At 40.0% G+C, this 17,359-nt stretch overlaps 1 protein-coding gene across 1 annotated transcript; it reads left to right on the forward strand.

Moving 5' to 3' along the window:
- The first annotated feature begins 316 nt into the window (after nucleotides 1-316).
- PYGO1 (pygopus family PHD finger 1) lies at nucleotides 317-10,957 on the forward strand. The gene is made up of 3 exons (XM_068409843.1): nucleotides 317-435; nucleotides 4,933-5,018; nucleotides 6,777-10,957. The coding sequence occupies exons 1-3, from the start codon at nucleotides 387-389 to the stop codon at nucleotides 7,896-7,898; spliced, it is 1,257 nt and encodes a 418-aa protein (XP_068265944.1). The 5' UTR covers nucleotides 317-386; the 3' UTR covers nucleotides 7,899-10,957.
- Nucleotides 10,958-17,359: the final 6,402 nt, after the last annotated feature.

The following is a 17,359-nucleotide window of genomic DNA, read 5'->3' on the forward strand; positions in this document are numbered from 1 at the left end:
GGGGCCGCGGGGCCTGGCAGCCCCGGCGGCGGGCGCCGAGCGAGGCGGGTGCCCGCAGCCCGCGGGGGCCCTGCCCGGCGCGGCTCTGCGCTCCGCGGGGCCCCGCGCAGCTCCCGGGCAGTACCCCTCCGCTCACCGGGGCCCGCCTCGCCCGGCCCCCGCCGCGGGCCGCCGTAGAGCCCTCCCGCGCCCAAACTTTGCAAAGTCTGGCAGCTCCGCTGCTGGGGCGGCGGCGGCGGCGGCGGCTACGGCAGCAGCGGGCGGGGGCGGGGGCGGAGGAGGCGGGGGCGGAGGGGGCGGGGTGCGGGCCGGCGGCGGCGGCGGCAGCAGCAGCATCAAAGAACCCCAATTCCTGTCGCCTTGGGAGCCATGCGCCGCTGTCTGTAATGTCAGCGGAACAGGAGAAGGACCCCATCGCGCTGAAGAGATCCCGAGGTACGGGGAGGGCTGGGCTGGGGGCGGCCGCTGTTGGGGCCTAACTCCCGTGAGGAGAGCTGGCGGTGCCGCGGGATGCGCGCACCGGCCGGACCCCATCGCCGCTGCCCGCCGGCCTCCGAGCCGGCCGCCGCGCCGCCCGGGCTGGGCCGCCCCCGCCGCGGTCCCTCTCTGCGGCTGGCGGCGGCGGCGGGGCCGGGCGGCGTGGGGGCCGTGCTAAGTTTGCACGGTGGGGCCCGGGCGGGCCCCGCGGGCTCCCGCAGCCTCCGGGCCTTGAAAGGCAAAACTCGGGGCTAGCTCTGCGCGCAGATGTGACCCGCGAGTGGCGGCGTGCGGGTGCGTGGCTGTGTCCGCTGTGTTTTTCTGGCTGTGCTGCCCATTAGTATGCAGCGTGCATCCTGGTGGTGCAAGGGAATACGTCGGCAGTGCCACATGTCCGAGTTAGTGTTGATGCAGAGCCCGTAAATTACACTTGAGTGTTCGCTGTTGGACCCCTGGTCTTGCTCTTGTGCTTGATTCTAGTTAGGGGTTTGCTTTTCTCTTTTCGGGAAATGAAAAATTTATGGAAATATTATTCTTTATTAATAGCACTGTTGTATGGCTCTGGTGAGGTCTGAAGTACGCTTTTCTTTGAAACGTGTAAGGAGAAGGGTAGAAATACGGTATCTCTTCTGACTTCGGCTGTGCAACTGACTTAAATGGCAGTAGCACATCAGTCTGTGTAGCGGTACTTGTGTCCTTACAGTCCTTAAAAACAGAACTGCATTTCTGAATGAAATAATGAAAGAGTAGGGTACCGAGTTGGGTGAAAATCATGGCAAAATGTTGAGGTCTGTGATTTATTGCTTCTCTTTCCCTCACCTCCTGTTTTGCCCCTGGAATTCTATTGTTCTTGATGTTTTAAGCTTTTTTACGGTTGGGTAAGTGGGCAAAGGTGTGGATTCTGCTATGCATATTGTCATCGATTTACAGTTTGCTTTTCTAAAACCGTTATAGTAACAGCTGGATTGCAACCTTGAGAATGAGAGAATGAAAATATGCAGCAGTGTTACAAAGGAGACTGGGATTCATTAGACTCCTTCACTCTCAAGCCCTGATTCTGCAAATATTTAAGCACATACAGTTTCACATACCTGAGTTACTCACCGAGTTCCACGCGATTACCACTTAATATCAAAACTGTTTACAGTGTCAGGGCCACAGAACAGGCTCACCAAATCTGGTTGAGATTAGACTCTTTTTACTTTTCTGACTATAATGAAAAGTTTATTCGGCCATGTATTTTTATTGGAAAAACATTCTTGCTGAGATAAAGCACTGTTTAAAAAGACGCTGGCATCCATCCTGCAAAAACCTAGACAGAGATTTATCAGTGAGTATGAAAATACTCCATAGTGTATTTGCACATAGTTTATGCCGTACTTAACATACTGCAGAGTCATAATCTCTTAATGCGTAAACAAAACTACAAGTTGCAGTTCTCCTGACTAACGCTGAAAATGTCTATCTTGTGTACGTATGAAGTAAAAAAGAATACGGAATTTACCTCTTCACCTTTTGCCAAGTGTAAATGGCTGAAATACATTTTATCCATTATTTAATAAGGGAATAGTTATCAGATATGTATTTATATGTCTAGATCCATTACATATATGATGTCCCAGTCAAAAAGATTGTATTTTTTCCTGGAAAATTAGTCTCAGACAATGAAATATTTTTTTTACTGCCTTAGTGCAATGTTTCAAAATGCTCGGTACACCTTTTAATGAGAGTCTGCGTGGTAGGTACCAAAAGTGACTTTCTGGAAAGTTTATTTTGGCTGCATCAAAATGAACCTTATTCACTCTTTTTTGGAGGTATGCTAGGACTAACATTCTGTTTCCTTTCATGTATAAATTAAATCATTATAAAATCCACAGGGAAAATATAAATTCATAGGGCTAAATTAAATCATTGGCCTCACACAGAGAGAACTGAAAATACAAAAGCTTTGTACCTTTCCAGACATAGGACTCAGTTCTGCAACCCTAGGCGTATGAATGGCGTCACCTGTGTAATTCATGTAGAAATCAGTGGAACTTGTCACTGGAATTCTAATATTCATATGCTTATGTTTTTGAACAATGATGTCCTGGAGAGGGAACTTATACATAATTTTATAAAGTTTTAACTTATGCTGCTGTGAAACAGCACTTGCATATGATCCTCAGTATTCTACTTGATCATAGGTTTGCTAACATCTGTGCTGCTAGTTGTTGAATTTATTAAAAGAAATCTGGATATTTGTAATATTTTGCTATCAGTGGTTAATGTCGTTTATATATTAAATAGAGTATTAAGAGTATAGGACCATGAACAGGAGTATATTTTATGCAGTTGTGAGGAATGGTGTTCCCAGTACAATCTCCCACTGAATTTGTGATAAATGTATAGGAATGCTGGAGAAGAAGCTAATGGAAGTGCAAGGACAGTTTTGAGCAAATCGTTTATCAAAAAGACAATTTATAGAGTTGGAATTTAAGGGAGATTTGTCATCATTCTTTATGTAAAACTTCATGCTGGGATTATTTAGTATCCACGGTTAATGTAGTGGCAGTACTTCATAGCACACTAGGTGTATGCAGGATTTTATATTCTAAATCAAGGCAAAAAGGACTGTTTTTTTTTTTTTAAAGAGTAATCCCTATTTACTCTGATGGTAGGTTATACCGTGACATGCTATGCTCAAGCATGAGTTTATTTTGAGAACACGATAGTCACTTCATGCCCTGGTCTTTGAAATTCAGACTTAAAATTTGATAGGTGTTGCTTTGGGATGTCCACGTATCTTCCTTATGTATAATGAAAAATGAAATTAAATTTCAACAGTGACAGCCAAAGCTTGAAGGAACTTATTAAAGCAGAGGCAGAACTGGATTCTTATTTGAGGTAGGACTGGTAAATTCCCTAAAACATCAAAAAAGCAGGGGTGGGGGGAAGGAGGTGCTAGGAGTGAAAATCTGTCAGGCGTCCTTTGCTCAGGAGTATTTGAAATAACTGTTGGATGTTTCAGTCTGTATACAGTAGGTCTGCTTCTTCCCTGTGAGAAGAGATTTTGTGTTACTTTACTGAATAGTCCTAAAGCTGGTTTAGCTGTCTGCTGGGAATACTTGTCTTAATGTAGAGTGGTGTAATGTCATATATTATGCTTCTTTGCATAACACTGTTGATAATTCACAGTTATCTTCAGGTTGCCTTTGGTAATAAAGACAGACCCGTGTGTTCAGCTGTATGCTTGCATCTTGATAAAGTTTGACTTGTCTTTTGAATATGAGTTTTAAACAAATAACAGTAAAATTTTTAGGTTGGATTGCCCGCTTATTGTTCTACACTGTTACTATATATATATATATATATATATATATATATGTTAAAGAGCAAATAAGCTATTATCTTAATGGACCTGGGAAAAAAAATGAATTAACATACAGTTTCTTAATGTAATGATGTTAGTGTCTTAACTTGTTGCTCTCATATCACCCAAAAGTGACTTTCATACTTCAGCTCAGGGTTTTCTTTGCATTCCTGTATGATGGCAAATCCACTTGAGCCCCATGAAGGCAGACTGACTGGGATAATAAGGAATGTGCTAGAAATTTTTTTTTTGTGCCTATGATCTAACTAGAGTTTTAAAAATGAAAGCCACAACTTACACAGCTTTGAGACCTTGTCCCACTGTTACGAAAGGTGAAAAAGAATCCCAGGTGAAGGACACGTATCTCTTTGTATTGCTCAGAGTCCAATACGATTGAGTGATCAAAAAAATGAACATTCTTTACTTATTTTTGTGCCGGAGCAGCTGTGCTTAATTATTCTATGAGGTTTCTGCAGAGTAGGGCAGGTTCACTTAGACCCCTCTCATTTTTGGCAGGTGTCTTTTTGTTTGATCAGGTCTTGCATTTAGTGAAATTTAGATCTGATAAACTGGAGATCTGTCCAAACAACATGGCAGGTTTTCAGTGGCTTTTATTCATGGATCTACTACTGTTTGCTTTTTCCTTCATGGTGTATTGTCACATACTGTTGTATATTGATACACTGAGTTTGATAAATGCCATGTCTGTGTAAAATAAATAGGAGGTAAATCTTAGGTATGGTTTCAAGCAGTTCTTTTGAAAGTTTTATGCATTATGCAAACAAGAAATACTTCTAACTGGTGAACTGGAGATGTTAAGAACGAAGGGACAGATAAACATAAAATAAATCAAAATGTTTATTCCAACTCTAATGAGCATGACTTGGACATTAAAGTGGTAATAGAGTAAGATAGCTGTATATGAAGTATGCTAACTTTTACCTCCAGATATTTGCTCCTTAAGGACTTGCAATGTAAGGCACCAGAATTAATGCAAGTTCAGTATTTGTAACAGATACCTGTTGCTATGACAGACAGAGGCAAACTTAAAATACAGTCTGTAAGAAAACTAATGCACTATTGCACTGATTGAAATTTTGTAGGTGGTGACAGTGGATTGGATGGGTTAGGAGGACCAGGAGTACAACTTGGAAGCCCTGATAAGAAAAAGCGCAAAGCAAATACACAGGTAAATTCCCTTTGCTTCTTTTGATTTCTTATTAAGTAGCGCACTGAGATGTTGTTTGCTGGTATGACTATCTCACGTTGTTCAGGCTATCAGTCTATTCTCACAAGTAGCAGTTACATACAAAATATTTCAGTTGTACTGTGAAGTTGAAATCTTCGTAGTACTAGCTATTCTGACTGAAGTTATTTTAATCTCTGTAGGTCACCAAAGACCTATAAAGAGAGGAGCACAGTGAGACTGCAACAACTTGTATTTTACCATATGGATTTGATTCTGAGGCAGACTTTCTTTTAATGACTTCGTAGCCATTGGTAGAAATCAGTACAGCATGAGTAGTTGCCATGAGACTACTTTTCTTCTTTTATTCCTGTATTTGTAGGTTTGTGGGCTAATGGATCAGTACAGTTAGTTAATGCTTTGACCAAACTCTTGGCGTATTCCACAAGTGATTTTCAAGCAAAAGCTGTGAGGCAGGTTCAGCTCCTTTCCAGTGAATCCCTGCAATTTGGCATTTCTGTGCAGTTTCTGTTTCCAGAAACGGAAGCCTGAATACAAAACATCTAAAGCAATTAGAGATATCTGTGGTGCAGAATTTTCCTTTGTGTGTTCATTCCGCTTTGAATGAGAGTATCTGTTAATTTGGTACTGCCCAGTGAGAGTAATTTTATTTATGTAGGTCAAACAATCACTTTCTGGTAGGCCTGTCCAGATTCCACTGAGATGTGGATCTGTTTTCTTAATTTTTGTTTCGTTTTAAAGTGGTCACGGTGAAACTTGCTCTGAGAAATATTCAGTTAATTTAAGGGTTTCAAACCTCTTTCTTGGTGGAGTTTTCCTTGTGTTCTGGAATGGTGATAACTGTAGAGGACATGCAGATTAGTTACTTCTCTTTTCTTGCCAAGTTCAAAATTTGCAGTCCAGCAGAATTTATTTTTGGGGAAAAAAAAAATAAAGTCTTGGCTTGTTAGTATTTAGGAGGAAATGCTTTCTGTGAGCACAGTTAGCATGAGGGTGAACCAGCTAGATGTTCCCCACAGGCTAGTCTAGAATGAAATTCAATTGTATAGCCACTCTGATGACATTTAAACAGCCTCTGGGCTCCATTAAACACTTGATTATGCTCTGTAACCAGAAATCCTTGTATTTTATACCTACTGACTATGCTTTGCAGACTGTCCACAATCACTGAATGCTCATAAGGGACACTTGTGTTTGGTACACAGAGTATAGAAAATTCCTATATGCAGACTCCTATATTCTACATACCTTTTTTTAGGGTTATAGTAACATTAGGTTTGTATATCCTCATAGAAGTGGGGTGTCTTAAGAGATGTATATTCAGTAAAATGAACCCTAAATGAAACTAAGGAAATGCTTCACGTCTGCTCTTCAACATTTGGAAATATTTTGTGCGTGTGTTTAAGTGACACATGGCTTTCTGCATCGTTGCTTTTCTTATGTAAAAGATTAAGAAATGGAAGTCACATATCAAGTAGTATTTTAAGAATCATGGTTGTGCAACTGCACAATTTTTAAAACACTGAGGTTACTATAAATGACCATGTTACCTGGAGCCCAAACTCCTCTCTTGCCTCTATACTGAAATTTCAGACAGCCTGGCAGGGTTCAGTGGGTGAGCTTTACACAACAGCTGAACAGTTCTTTTAGCAGTACTGCTGCTGATCCAGGACCTTTGTGGTTGGTCTGTCTTGCAGGTAAATACTAAAACTAATTTAAATGTATTTAAAATATTTTTAGGGATCATCATTTCCTCCTCCATCTGAATATGCTCCACCGCCGAATCCAAGCTCTGACCACCTTGTAGCTGCAAATCCATTTGATGACAACTATAATACTGTGTCTTATAAACCACTTCCTTCAGGAAATCCATATTTTAGTAATCCTGGTTATCCTGGCTTTGGAGGCTATAACACTTTCAGAATGCCACCTCACATGCTGCCTAGAGTGTCCTCACCATATGGTGGTTCTTACTCTCTCAGAAACCAACCACATCCCCTTCCTCAAAACCCTGTGGGAATGGGTTTTAGTCGACCCCACTCTTTCAGCTTTGGTCCACATGATAACCCAGGTTTTGGGAATCAACCACCTTATAGTAGTGGTCAGATAAATCAAAATGTCAATATGCCTGGTCAGCATTTCAGACCAAATCCCACTGAGAACTTTGGCCATTCTGGTCAGATACCTCACCCTGACATGCCATCTAACTTTGGTCCTGGAAACAATCCAAATTTCCCAAATTCTCAGCTAGAGTCAAACCATTCTTTCGTTCCTCCACCAAACACGTACAACCAGACAAAATCATCAGCACAAAAGCAAGACTTTAGTCAAGGTGCAAGCAAAGCATCCGGCCAGAACACTGCTGCTCATCAGCATCATCACAGGACAGAGGACATTGTGAGTCAAGGTAACAGTGACCTAAAAAATGTTACTCGAAACAATGTGGGAAATCAGGATAATAGCCATTCTAATAGTGCTGATAACACTAATGCTGGTCATTCAAATGGGACTCAGAGTAAGTCCCGCCAGCCTCGAGGTACTGCTGAAGGATGCAACTCTGAAAAGAGCACCAAAACACCCCTTCATCCCAGTCGTCATGGTCACTCGTCCTCTGAACCCGTCTATCCATGTGGAATTTGTACACATGAAGTTAATGATGACCAGGATGCCATCCTGTGTGAAGCCTCTTGTCAAAAATGGTTTCATCGGATCTGTACAGGCATGACTGAGTCAGCTTATGGCCTTCTTACAGCAGAAGCATCAGCAGTATGGGGTTGTGATACTTGCATGGCTGACAAAGATGTCCAGTTAATGCGTACAAGAGAGACTGCGGGACCACCTGCACTGAATACGGATGGCTAACAACGTGAATTGGTGGTGGTGGTGGTGATTGAAATACTTGCTATGAAGATTTGCTTACAAATTGGGTACTTCACTTTTTGCAGACAATCATTTATGTTTGATTGCTGTCATCTTTTTTTCCCTGATCTGTTTTCACTCATAAACTTCCATCTCAGCTTTTGTATTCTTACTTTTATGTGTGCAAATGTTTTACAGGATGGAATATTTTTTGTTTCTGATTAAACTGTAAAACATAACTGACAACTGATCAGAAGTAGGATGTGCATTGACAATTTTATTGAAGGCAAAAATGTGCCTGTATGAATAGCCCCTAATTTGCTAGTGTTAATGTGTTAACTAACACTAGCATTTAGTGCTCGGTTTGAATGGTACTATATTTGCAAGTACTTACTACATTTTTTTTGGGGGGGGGTCAATGTCCATTACTGTTGTTCTTGCTATCCTTTCTTTGAGTATAATGGAGATGACATGGAGCAATGTGCATTACTAAGTTTTTATTTTAGGGTAAATACAGAGAATTTCATGTGTGCTTTTTCCTATTTTTGAAGTAAAGCATTAACAAGCTATTCAAAAATCAATGACTTCATGCTTAGTAACACAATGAAACCCGCTCACTCTTACACATTTATATTTCCTTGAAAAGGCCACGATCTCTCTTGACTTCTCAGTAAATACTTACTTGCTGAAGACTCTTACTAGGTCTTGCAGTATTTGGAAATAGTTACAAAATATTATTACATTGGAAAAAGTACACATCAAGTTTATGAAGTCCAGAGCTTTAAATCTAGAGAATACCAAAACTAGGCTTTTATATGTAACCTTAATTCATTTATCTTAAGCACATACATTAGGATACAGTCTCTGCATCTGTCACAGTTGTGCAATCATGCACCCCTCTCTCATGCTTTCTCATTGATGGTTGTAGTCTCCCACCTCAGCGCTTCCTGAGAATTGTGAATGAACTAGTGCAGGGAAAGCCCTGCCCATCTTCTAGGGCTTTCAACTAGAGCCTGCTTGGTTGTCCTGAGCTTACACAGTCCACTTGGCATGAAGGAGGGTTCAAGGCAATGGAGTGTGCTCAGCATAGGCTCTGAGTTGCAAGACAATGTGGCCAGCAAAGTCTTAAAACTGAATTCCCACCACTGCCTCAGCCAGTCTTGCAGTGAGGGGGTGGGAAGTCTACAGTGAAGAAAAATACAGCTTTCGTATCAGGTGAGTTTAGCTCATAACAGGAGCAAGTTATCAGAAGTTTAGCTTCTTTGCTAAATTTGATATCCTACTGACAAGTATGAATGGCACTACAGCTTCATGTGTGATGCTAAGAATTCTTTTTTAATATGGGTAATTTGATTTTATTCTTGATCTCAAAAATAACCCTCTTTTTTTTTTTTAATGAGGGGAAACATCTAGCCTTGAAGACTTCAGCCTTACCAGTGTGATAAAGTTGCATATGCAACTGAAAATGAGTGTTTCTGTAGAGAGAAGTGTTGTTTTAACTTAGTAAAAGGTGGCATTGTAATAACAGACTCTGCTTGTAATACCACTGTGCTGGAAACTTTTAAACAATCAGCAATTAAATCGTATGTCAAGCATTACAGGTACTAGTCATGTTCCTTAATGTGATAAGTTGTTCAGGTCTGTGGTGATGAGTGAGGTAGGAGCCTTTATAGAATACAGTCATTTATATAAAGAGGTAGTTTTTATGGTAAGCTATGCTAATGAGTTAAAAGTAAGGCCTGTTTGACAAACACCATTGTGTTTGATTTTAAATGGGCTCTACTGTGGTTCTTTCCTGGAAGATACTGTGCAGATCTACATTCCTGTCCTTGTTTTATTTTAAAAGTGAAAAGTTTTATATACTCTTTAACTGGAGAAGTGCAGTATTGCCCTCTTTTTTTGTCTTGCCTCTCATCAGGAAAAAGGAAATAATGTCTACAGTGTAAATTACACAATTTGTATCTTGAGGATTTCCTGTATGGAGATGTAAAGAAAGTGTAAGGCAAATCCAGGGCTTCTGTTTTCATCACTATTTGCTTTATTTAGTACAGAGACTAAACTTAATCTTGTTTTGTTAGAGGTGAGATATTTAAAAACAAACAACAGAAAAACAACCAAGCAACAACCTCTGCTAGATTTATTCTTCAGTAGTTTTCCTAATGACTGACTGACTGTTAGAATTTGCTTTTTGTATCTAAAGCAGAAGTTAAACCAAACCTTGTTTAGATAGATTTGATCTTCTGGTAATCAATTTAATCTCTGCAACAATTTGCACTGCGAAGGTAGTGGAGCTGGTTCAGACTCACAGCAATGTAAATGGAATAAAAAATTTTGCTCAGTGAAAATTCAACAAAAGTTCCAATGATATTGTTAGCCAAGCATGCTGTTCACAATACCTTTCCCACTCCCACAGCCTGTTCCTGTTGTGAGATGATGTTTGGAGCATTTGTTCTCAGAAGTCCAATTAATGTTTTAACATTTTGGAGCAGACATTGTATTTAAAACAGCCATGTATTTCTTAATCTCTTCTTCAACCCTACATGAAGTTAGGCAAGTGTTTTCTATATTAGTTAGCAAGACATTAGAATTTAAATATAGTGTTCTTACAAACTTAAAATCAACTGGAGTATCATTTTACAAGGCCTTAAATTGTGTATTTGTGAAACTTATTCTAACAATTTATTTCAGTTCTTCTAAACTGGTACTATGTTGGGTTTGTAATCCAGTAAGTTTTCTGCGTTTCTTAACCTACAAATTTAAGGCATTAGCATATGCCAATTATATCAAATAAAAACAAATGAACAACAAAACCAAACTTGTTGTCACACTGATCATAGAGATATGACTGATTAGGATCTCCAAAAGTCATTCACCCGATATGCTTGCCGTACTGATACCCTCTCGGCATACCTGGACGCTTTATCAAGAGAGAGGGTTATACTTTGTTTTTCTCTGCATGTGTTGCCTACTAGTAGTTCAAGTATGCACAGGAAAAACAACAGTCATGTTTTGTTAGTAAGGTACTAGGAAAATGTCAGCTGGTTAGAATTAGAAATTAGTTATAGAAGTGTGGGTGGGAGGGAGGGGTGATTAGAATAGGTAAGGTTTTTTGTAATACTCTACATGAAACAATTTGTATTGAACTATCATGTGCTTCTTTCATTACTAGTGATTTAGACTGTACTGGTGCTGCACACCAGATTCTTGTAAATCTTACAAACCTTAACATTTTTGTGGGAAATGCCTGTGTCCTTTCTAAATAGCTCCTTGTCAGGGTCAGAAATGCAGCCTCTATTGCCCAAAATGTTCTCCCCCCGGCTCAAATAAATAGGTATAAACTGTATTGAACTGTCCTTAATACTTAGGGTTTTTTTGCCAGAGACCAGTTTTAAATGAGAAAATATGTAATTTGCTCTTTAAAATACTTCTTTTGTTGGTGTCAGGGTAAGTGACAGTGCCGCATATAGGCCAGAGGGGAAGTATCAAAAATCCTGTTTCTGGCTGTTTTACTGATCCCTTCTACAACTTGAGACAAGCAGGTTAACTGTTTGTGCCTCAAGCTCTTCTTTCAGAAGATCGGACTGATGCCTACTTCCCGAGGATGTTTAGAGGCCTAGTTATTGTTTGAGATCTTCAGATGAAAGAGTTTGCTCTATTTAAAATAATAATACAATTTTGGGGGCTGCTCAAAGAAGAATATACTTTGTGACCTCTAAAGTTTTTAATTTAAGAAACAGATTTGTAATCACATTTTTCAGGCTTACCCTCAAGCATGTGAGAATTAACGAAGTCACTGGAACTGCATGCACACAGTCAAGAACATTTCAAAGTGTCTGCAGTTCGAGGCCTATGATATTTGCAAGTGAAAAGCTTTTCATGGTTTGAGATTTTTACAAAATCAATGGTGTTCAAATGTAGCACCTTTTTAACATTTGTCTTTATTCCAACTTAATACGATAACATATCTGCACTAAATATATCCCTTTCATTTTATAAATAAACATTGCCTGGCAGTAAAAGTATTGGTGTAACATTTTTAAAAAGGGAAGTCATGCTTCTTATCATGTTGAATGTGACTTAAATGACTGTTTCATATTAAAACTAATCTTTCCTTATGTACTGCTTAAATATACCTGTTTTGGGATATCAGTTCAGTACTTTTTATACAATCTTGAATGTGTTCCACATTGGTGACATGTATTTTTGCAAACAACTTTTTTGTTTCGATTTTAAATTAGAGCATGTCTGAAGTAATACATGCATTAGTGCTGTGGTGTGTGGCAAAGTTAATGTATGTAATTCAAATTGGAAAAAAGTTTCCAGACTTTGTCCAACATTAACCCTGTGGCCAGGGATTAAATTACTATGTAATACAAATGATTTCATATCATGATGTGTTTTAAGCTACTCTATGAAGTATGTGAAACAGTATTGTTTATGGATTGGTAGCTGGCGTGGTATCTTGCATAGAATGAGGTATGATAGATGGTAGCAATTCATGGTAATTAAAACAGACTACCTTTCAGAACACACAGCACTTACGTGCATTGTCATCTTGTTGCCATAATTGTTAGTATGAATTTCTTAATATTATTCACTGACAAATGGGTGAACATTTGGTAATAAGCTCATGGGTGTGAAAATTCTGTTTAACACTCTTTACTTGGTTTACAGAACATGATTTTTTTATCTATTGGATGTGATTAGCTATATGCAGGAGGATGTAGAACTGGATGTATTTTAAAGTTATTCTGCAATTACTGAGTTTTGTCTGAAGCTTTCTATATTAGAATAGACTTTTCCTTAAAATTGGAAAATTAAGTGTACTTAGCAGAACTCTTAAGGCAATATAACTATCCTATACTACATCTTGAGTTATGCACATTCACTTCTTTGTATGGAACTCCTCTGATTTCTTGTTGGCTGATGCTTTATATGGAAATAAAGGGTCCCTTTAGCGCCCAAGTGTTGTGTCATCAGTTCTGAGGTAATTAATTCTGAATGGTGTTCAGCCCCTTAGAGGTGCTGTCTATAGCTTAAAGTATTCAATGTTACCCTTGGTTTCCTGGTTGAGAAATGGCTTATCCTAACATCCTAGGGAATACCTATTTTTGTATTGTTTGCCATACATGATTAATTTTCCTTTTTCATGTTCAAACAAACTGTCTCAAAATAATTTTTGATCCAACCCCACCTTTTTCTCGGAGGTTTGTGCACTGTAATTCAGGAATTGCTGTATTGGAGACAGTTTGGGATTGGAGTCATGAGAGATGTTGTGCTTATTCTTAGACACTCATCTTCTAAAGGATGGTCTAATCTGAACTTCCATATAATTTAAGGAGGCCAAGCTTTTAATATATTTCTTTTTTTTTGCCTTTCCTGATAGTTTTTTCTGAAATGTGAAATAATACGGAGTTGTTGAGGGATTTTTACTTGAAAGACAGTCTCTCCTCCAAGCTTTTTTATATGGCCTTTAGAGCAGACACTGTGTTCTTTAAGGCCTTCTGACCTGGAATTTTTTTGTCCACATTTTCTTTTCAGTGTTAAAGATGAGTAGAAAAAGGCAAGTTACCAATCTACTGCCATCCAAACAATGCAAAATATAAGCTGATTAAGATTGTTGACATTTAATTTTTTTGTTAATAATGATGTGATATTTTACCTTTTAGAAGAACATATATCAGAATCTGATTCAAGCGTTCTTGGAAGATGTATATGGTAGATTTTGTCCAGCACTGTATGTAACTTTGTTGCTTTCTGTTGTCTGGTTTCAGTTTCTTTTGAAATAAAGATAGTTTTTGCGGGGAAGTTGCCTGTTGATTTTATGAAGATTATATAATGCCTAGATTACCTCTTCTAATGTTTTGCCTGTGAGAATGCATTTGCATTAAGCATAATCCTGCAAGAAACAGTATGAGGTTGTACTGATCAGAAAAGCCAGCTCTTGCCTCTCTTGGAAAGGTCTGCTGTTCTGTAGAGGCATTAATGTGAAGTAAGCTCAAAGCAGATTAGAAGAGGTCTTGCACCGTAAGCCCCATGTCTTTCTTACAGGATGGGAGGGAAGGCTCAGGCACTGTTTGGCTGAATAGGTTTGGGGTTTTTTTTTAGAGCTTTCTGCACTTGGGAAGAGATTATGCAAATAATTATTTATTCAAATTTATAAAATTATTACTAAGCTATTCCTGATTGTTGAAATGCCAGAACTAACACACACCAAATCAGTACCTTCCCGATAATTTTTAAAAGCAACTGATATGGGTGGTCCCAAGCCACCCATGCAAAACAGTTCATTGGAATAAATAGCATCTCATAAAATGTTCCTGCTCCTCTTGGAAAAAATATGGAGGGATGAGAGAAATGAGAGAGAATTTAGAAAGGATAGGAGAAAAAAAAGGTTCTTTATTAAATTAAAGATAAGAAAATGTAAACTATTTAAAGGATTTTTTTTCCCCATATACTAAAGCCTCTGAAGCCATTAGAAGTGAAATAACACCTGGAAGAGATGTATGTATGTATTGGCAACTGGAAGGTCCAGAATCTTAGTAATATGATTAAGATTTGACTGGAATATAAATCTCCATCCTTCATAGTGCAGGAGATGAGAACTTAAGAATGACGTTTTCCAGGGAAAATTTTATCTCCTTTCACTACAAAGTTTCTTGCATTTTTGACTGACAAGTTAGTGCCAACAGAGAAAGATCCTGAATGGACCTCTCTTTAGGTTTATTTTGCAAAAGTGTCATAGAGAGAGCTCAGTCATGTGGCCAAGTAAGCTAGCAATGTGGAATGTGTATGACATAGGTGGTGATTCAAGAGATACGCATTAATTTAAGATTTTTAAGGTTGATCCAAGACCTTGCTGAGTCCCTTTTGTGTCTTTTAGCAGCTAAATCTGCTACTTTGACTTAGAAATGTGTTAGTCACATTTACTGTGTCTTCTACGAGTGAAATACATAGCTTTGCATTGGAGATCTAGCTTTTAAGTAAATAGACTTTTTTGTTAATGTACGGGAGCTATTTTGTGTACTTGAGAACACCAAATACAAGTAACCATAACTATGTCTTATCTTGTAAAGTGTATATACATAGTATGTTCTTTCTGGCAGGAATAAATAATAAGCTGCTTCATTTCAGTATATTCTCTGTGGTTAAACTAAAAATGACACCTGGATGACCAAGGCAGAGAACCAGCACTCAACGAATCTAAGACTTTTATTGTCCGTGAATGAACTCCCCGGAACTGAAGGATGCATTCTGGATGACTACAGCTGCATTCTGGAGTGGTAGGAGATTTTGAGTTACTGTTACATTATAATCATTCTAGCCAATGCTGCTATTGGAGCATCCTGATTTAAAACAAAACAAAACATTATCCCCTCCAACTCCCAGCTCTCCCATTACTTCATCTAGGAAGTGGGCAAATAGGATTTTGACTACTGTGTGCAGTTTTGGCCTCTCCATTTTCAATATAGTAGAACTGGGAAAGCTTTGGAGGTCAGCAAGGAAGATAAAGCTATGTGAAAGAAATATAAGTAAGATAAGAATCTCTCTAGGAAAAAAGAACATCTCTGAGTGGAGACAGGTCTGTAGAAACCTGAATGGCGTGGAAGGGATGTTTAGAACTTCCTTGTTTCATCCTTGTCTGCACTTGGCCTGAAACTAAGAGGTAATAAATAAAGGTAACAAAAGACAGGTTTAAAACAAACAGGAGGAGTTTTGTTCTCACATAGAGAATCTTTCCTCGGCTTTTATTTACTTATTTATTTTCTCTTACAGTTTCTTAGACTGGTTTAAGTCTAGGTTCTGAACTATAAACCACAGAAGTCTCATCTTCTGCAGCTGACAGCAAGGCTCATTATGCCATGGTGCAGATCCTACTGTAAGTCTTAAAATATGTATCATGCAAGGTTTAAAAGAAAAAAGTCCCATGTGCCAAAAATACCTAAAGCATTTTGACTTCCAGTTAAATCTCTTTCCTCTTGTACATTTGAATGCTCTTGGAATAAGGAATTTAATTCACTTCTCAGATTCCAGTCCATGCAAGCATTCATCCATCTGATACTGATGTGGGTGAGTGAGGGTAGAGAGTAACCCAGAAATCATATCGGTTATGATGGATTTCTTGCTCTGAAGAAGTTTTAAACCTCTGTGATATCTACTTGTATATATATATATATATACTAGTTAATAGTAACCACTACCTTTTGAACATTGCTTTGGAATATAGATAATAGAACATAAAGATTAAATCTTCAGTGATACACATCAGAGATCTTAGCTCTGATGCTCTGCAATGTTAAACTCAATTTTTCTTGGTCATATTCTAAAAGAAAAAAAAAAGGGGGGAAAACTGGACTTTTTCGTTCTGGATTTTTTCCAAATAATTCTAAGTAATTTTATACTTTTGAGGAACTTACACATACCTGAATGTTCATCCAAATGTGTTTGTCTTGCCTTTCAACCCATATTCCCCAGAAACAGTTGCTTTCTATATACTAGACTTTATTTTGGCAGATACGGTGTTACTGTTTGAGGGAGGTTGAGCAACAATGTGCAAATTACCTCCTGAGTTTCTGTTAAGACAGCAAAACAGACAATATTACGTGGCAATAAGCATGGAGCTACTGGTATGACCTAATTCTTTTTAGAGGACATCTGTAAGTTTCAGTGTATTGCTAAATCAGTCCTCAAAGAAATTCTCAAACTAAAAGCAATTTGTCTCTTCATGGAAATGTATTTGGATAATAAGAGCTGCATTGCTTCCTACTCGGCCTAGGTGCGAGTGATGAGAACCAGAACAGTGCCCTATGTTCGCTGCGCTGTATCTTGGTAAGTCCGTGGGCCGGTATCTACGGCAGGATTTCTAGCAACTAATCTCACTAAGTTTTAGAAAGTCAAAAGTACTGTACGTTTGCTTAACTTCCTGCGCTGGTACTTGGAGCCCCAGGCAGAGTTTTTGTTGTTTCAAACTGTGCAGGACGCGCCGGGAAGAGCCCGGCACTCGCTGGCCCGGGGCCCGCACCACTTCGCTGCTCGCGGAGGCCGGCACCCCCCCTTTCTCGCCCGACACGGGCAGTGGGGCGGGCAGGGCCCCTCTGGGTGCGCGCTGGGCTCCGTACCGGGCAGGGCCGGTGGCAGGCTCGGGCGGGAGCGGCGGCTGCCCTTCGGTGCCGTGGTTCGCGGGGCGCTCCCCGGCGGGGCTGGCTCCTCTGCCCGGGCACCGCCAGGCCGCCGCTCTCCCGCCCCACCTGGCGCTCGGCGCGTTGCGGATCGCGCTACAGTCGCCGTGTTCCTCGGCAGCAGCGGGGAAGGGGAACCGGCGTCCCGGGGTCTCCGCTCCAGGCCCGCGGTGCCGGGGGCGGGCTGAGGGGCCCGGCCGCCTCGGGGGACCACAGCTCCCAGCGTGCTCTGCGCGGGGCGCCGCTGGCTGGGGCCGGGGGTGGGCCTGCAGCAGCTTCCGGGGC

This window comes from Nyctibius grandis, chromosome 11 (genome assembly GCF_013368605.1).
Source record: "Nyctibius grandis isolate bNycGra1 chromosome 11, bNycGra1.pri, whole genome shotgun sequence".
Lineage (NCBI taxonomy): Eukaryota > Metazoa > Chordata > Aves > Nyctibiiformes > Nyctibiidae > Nyctibius > Nyctibius grandis.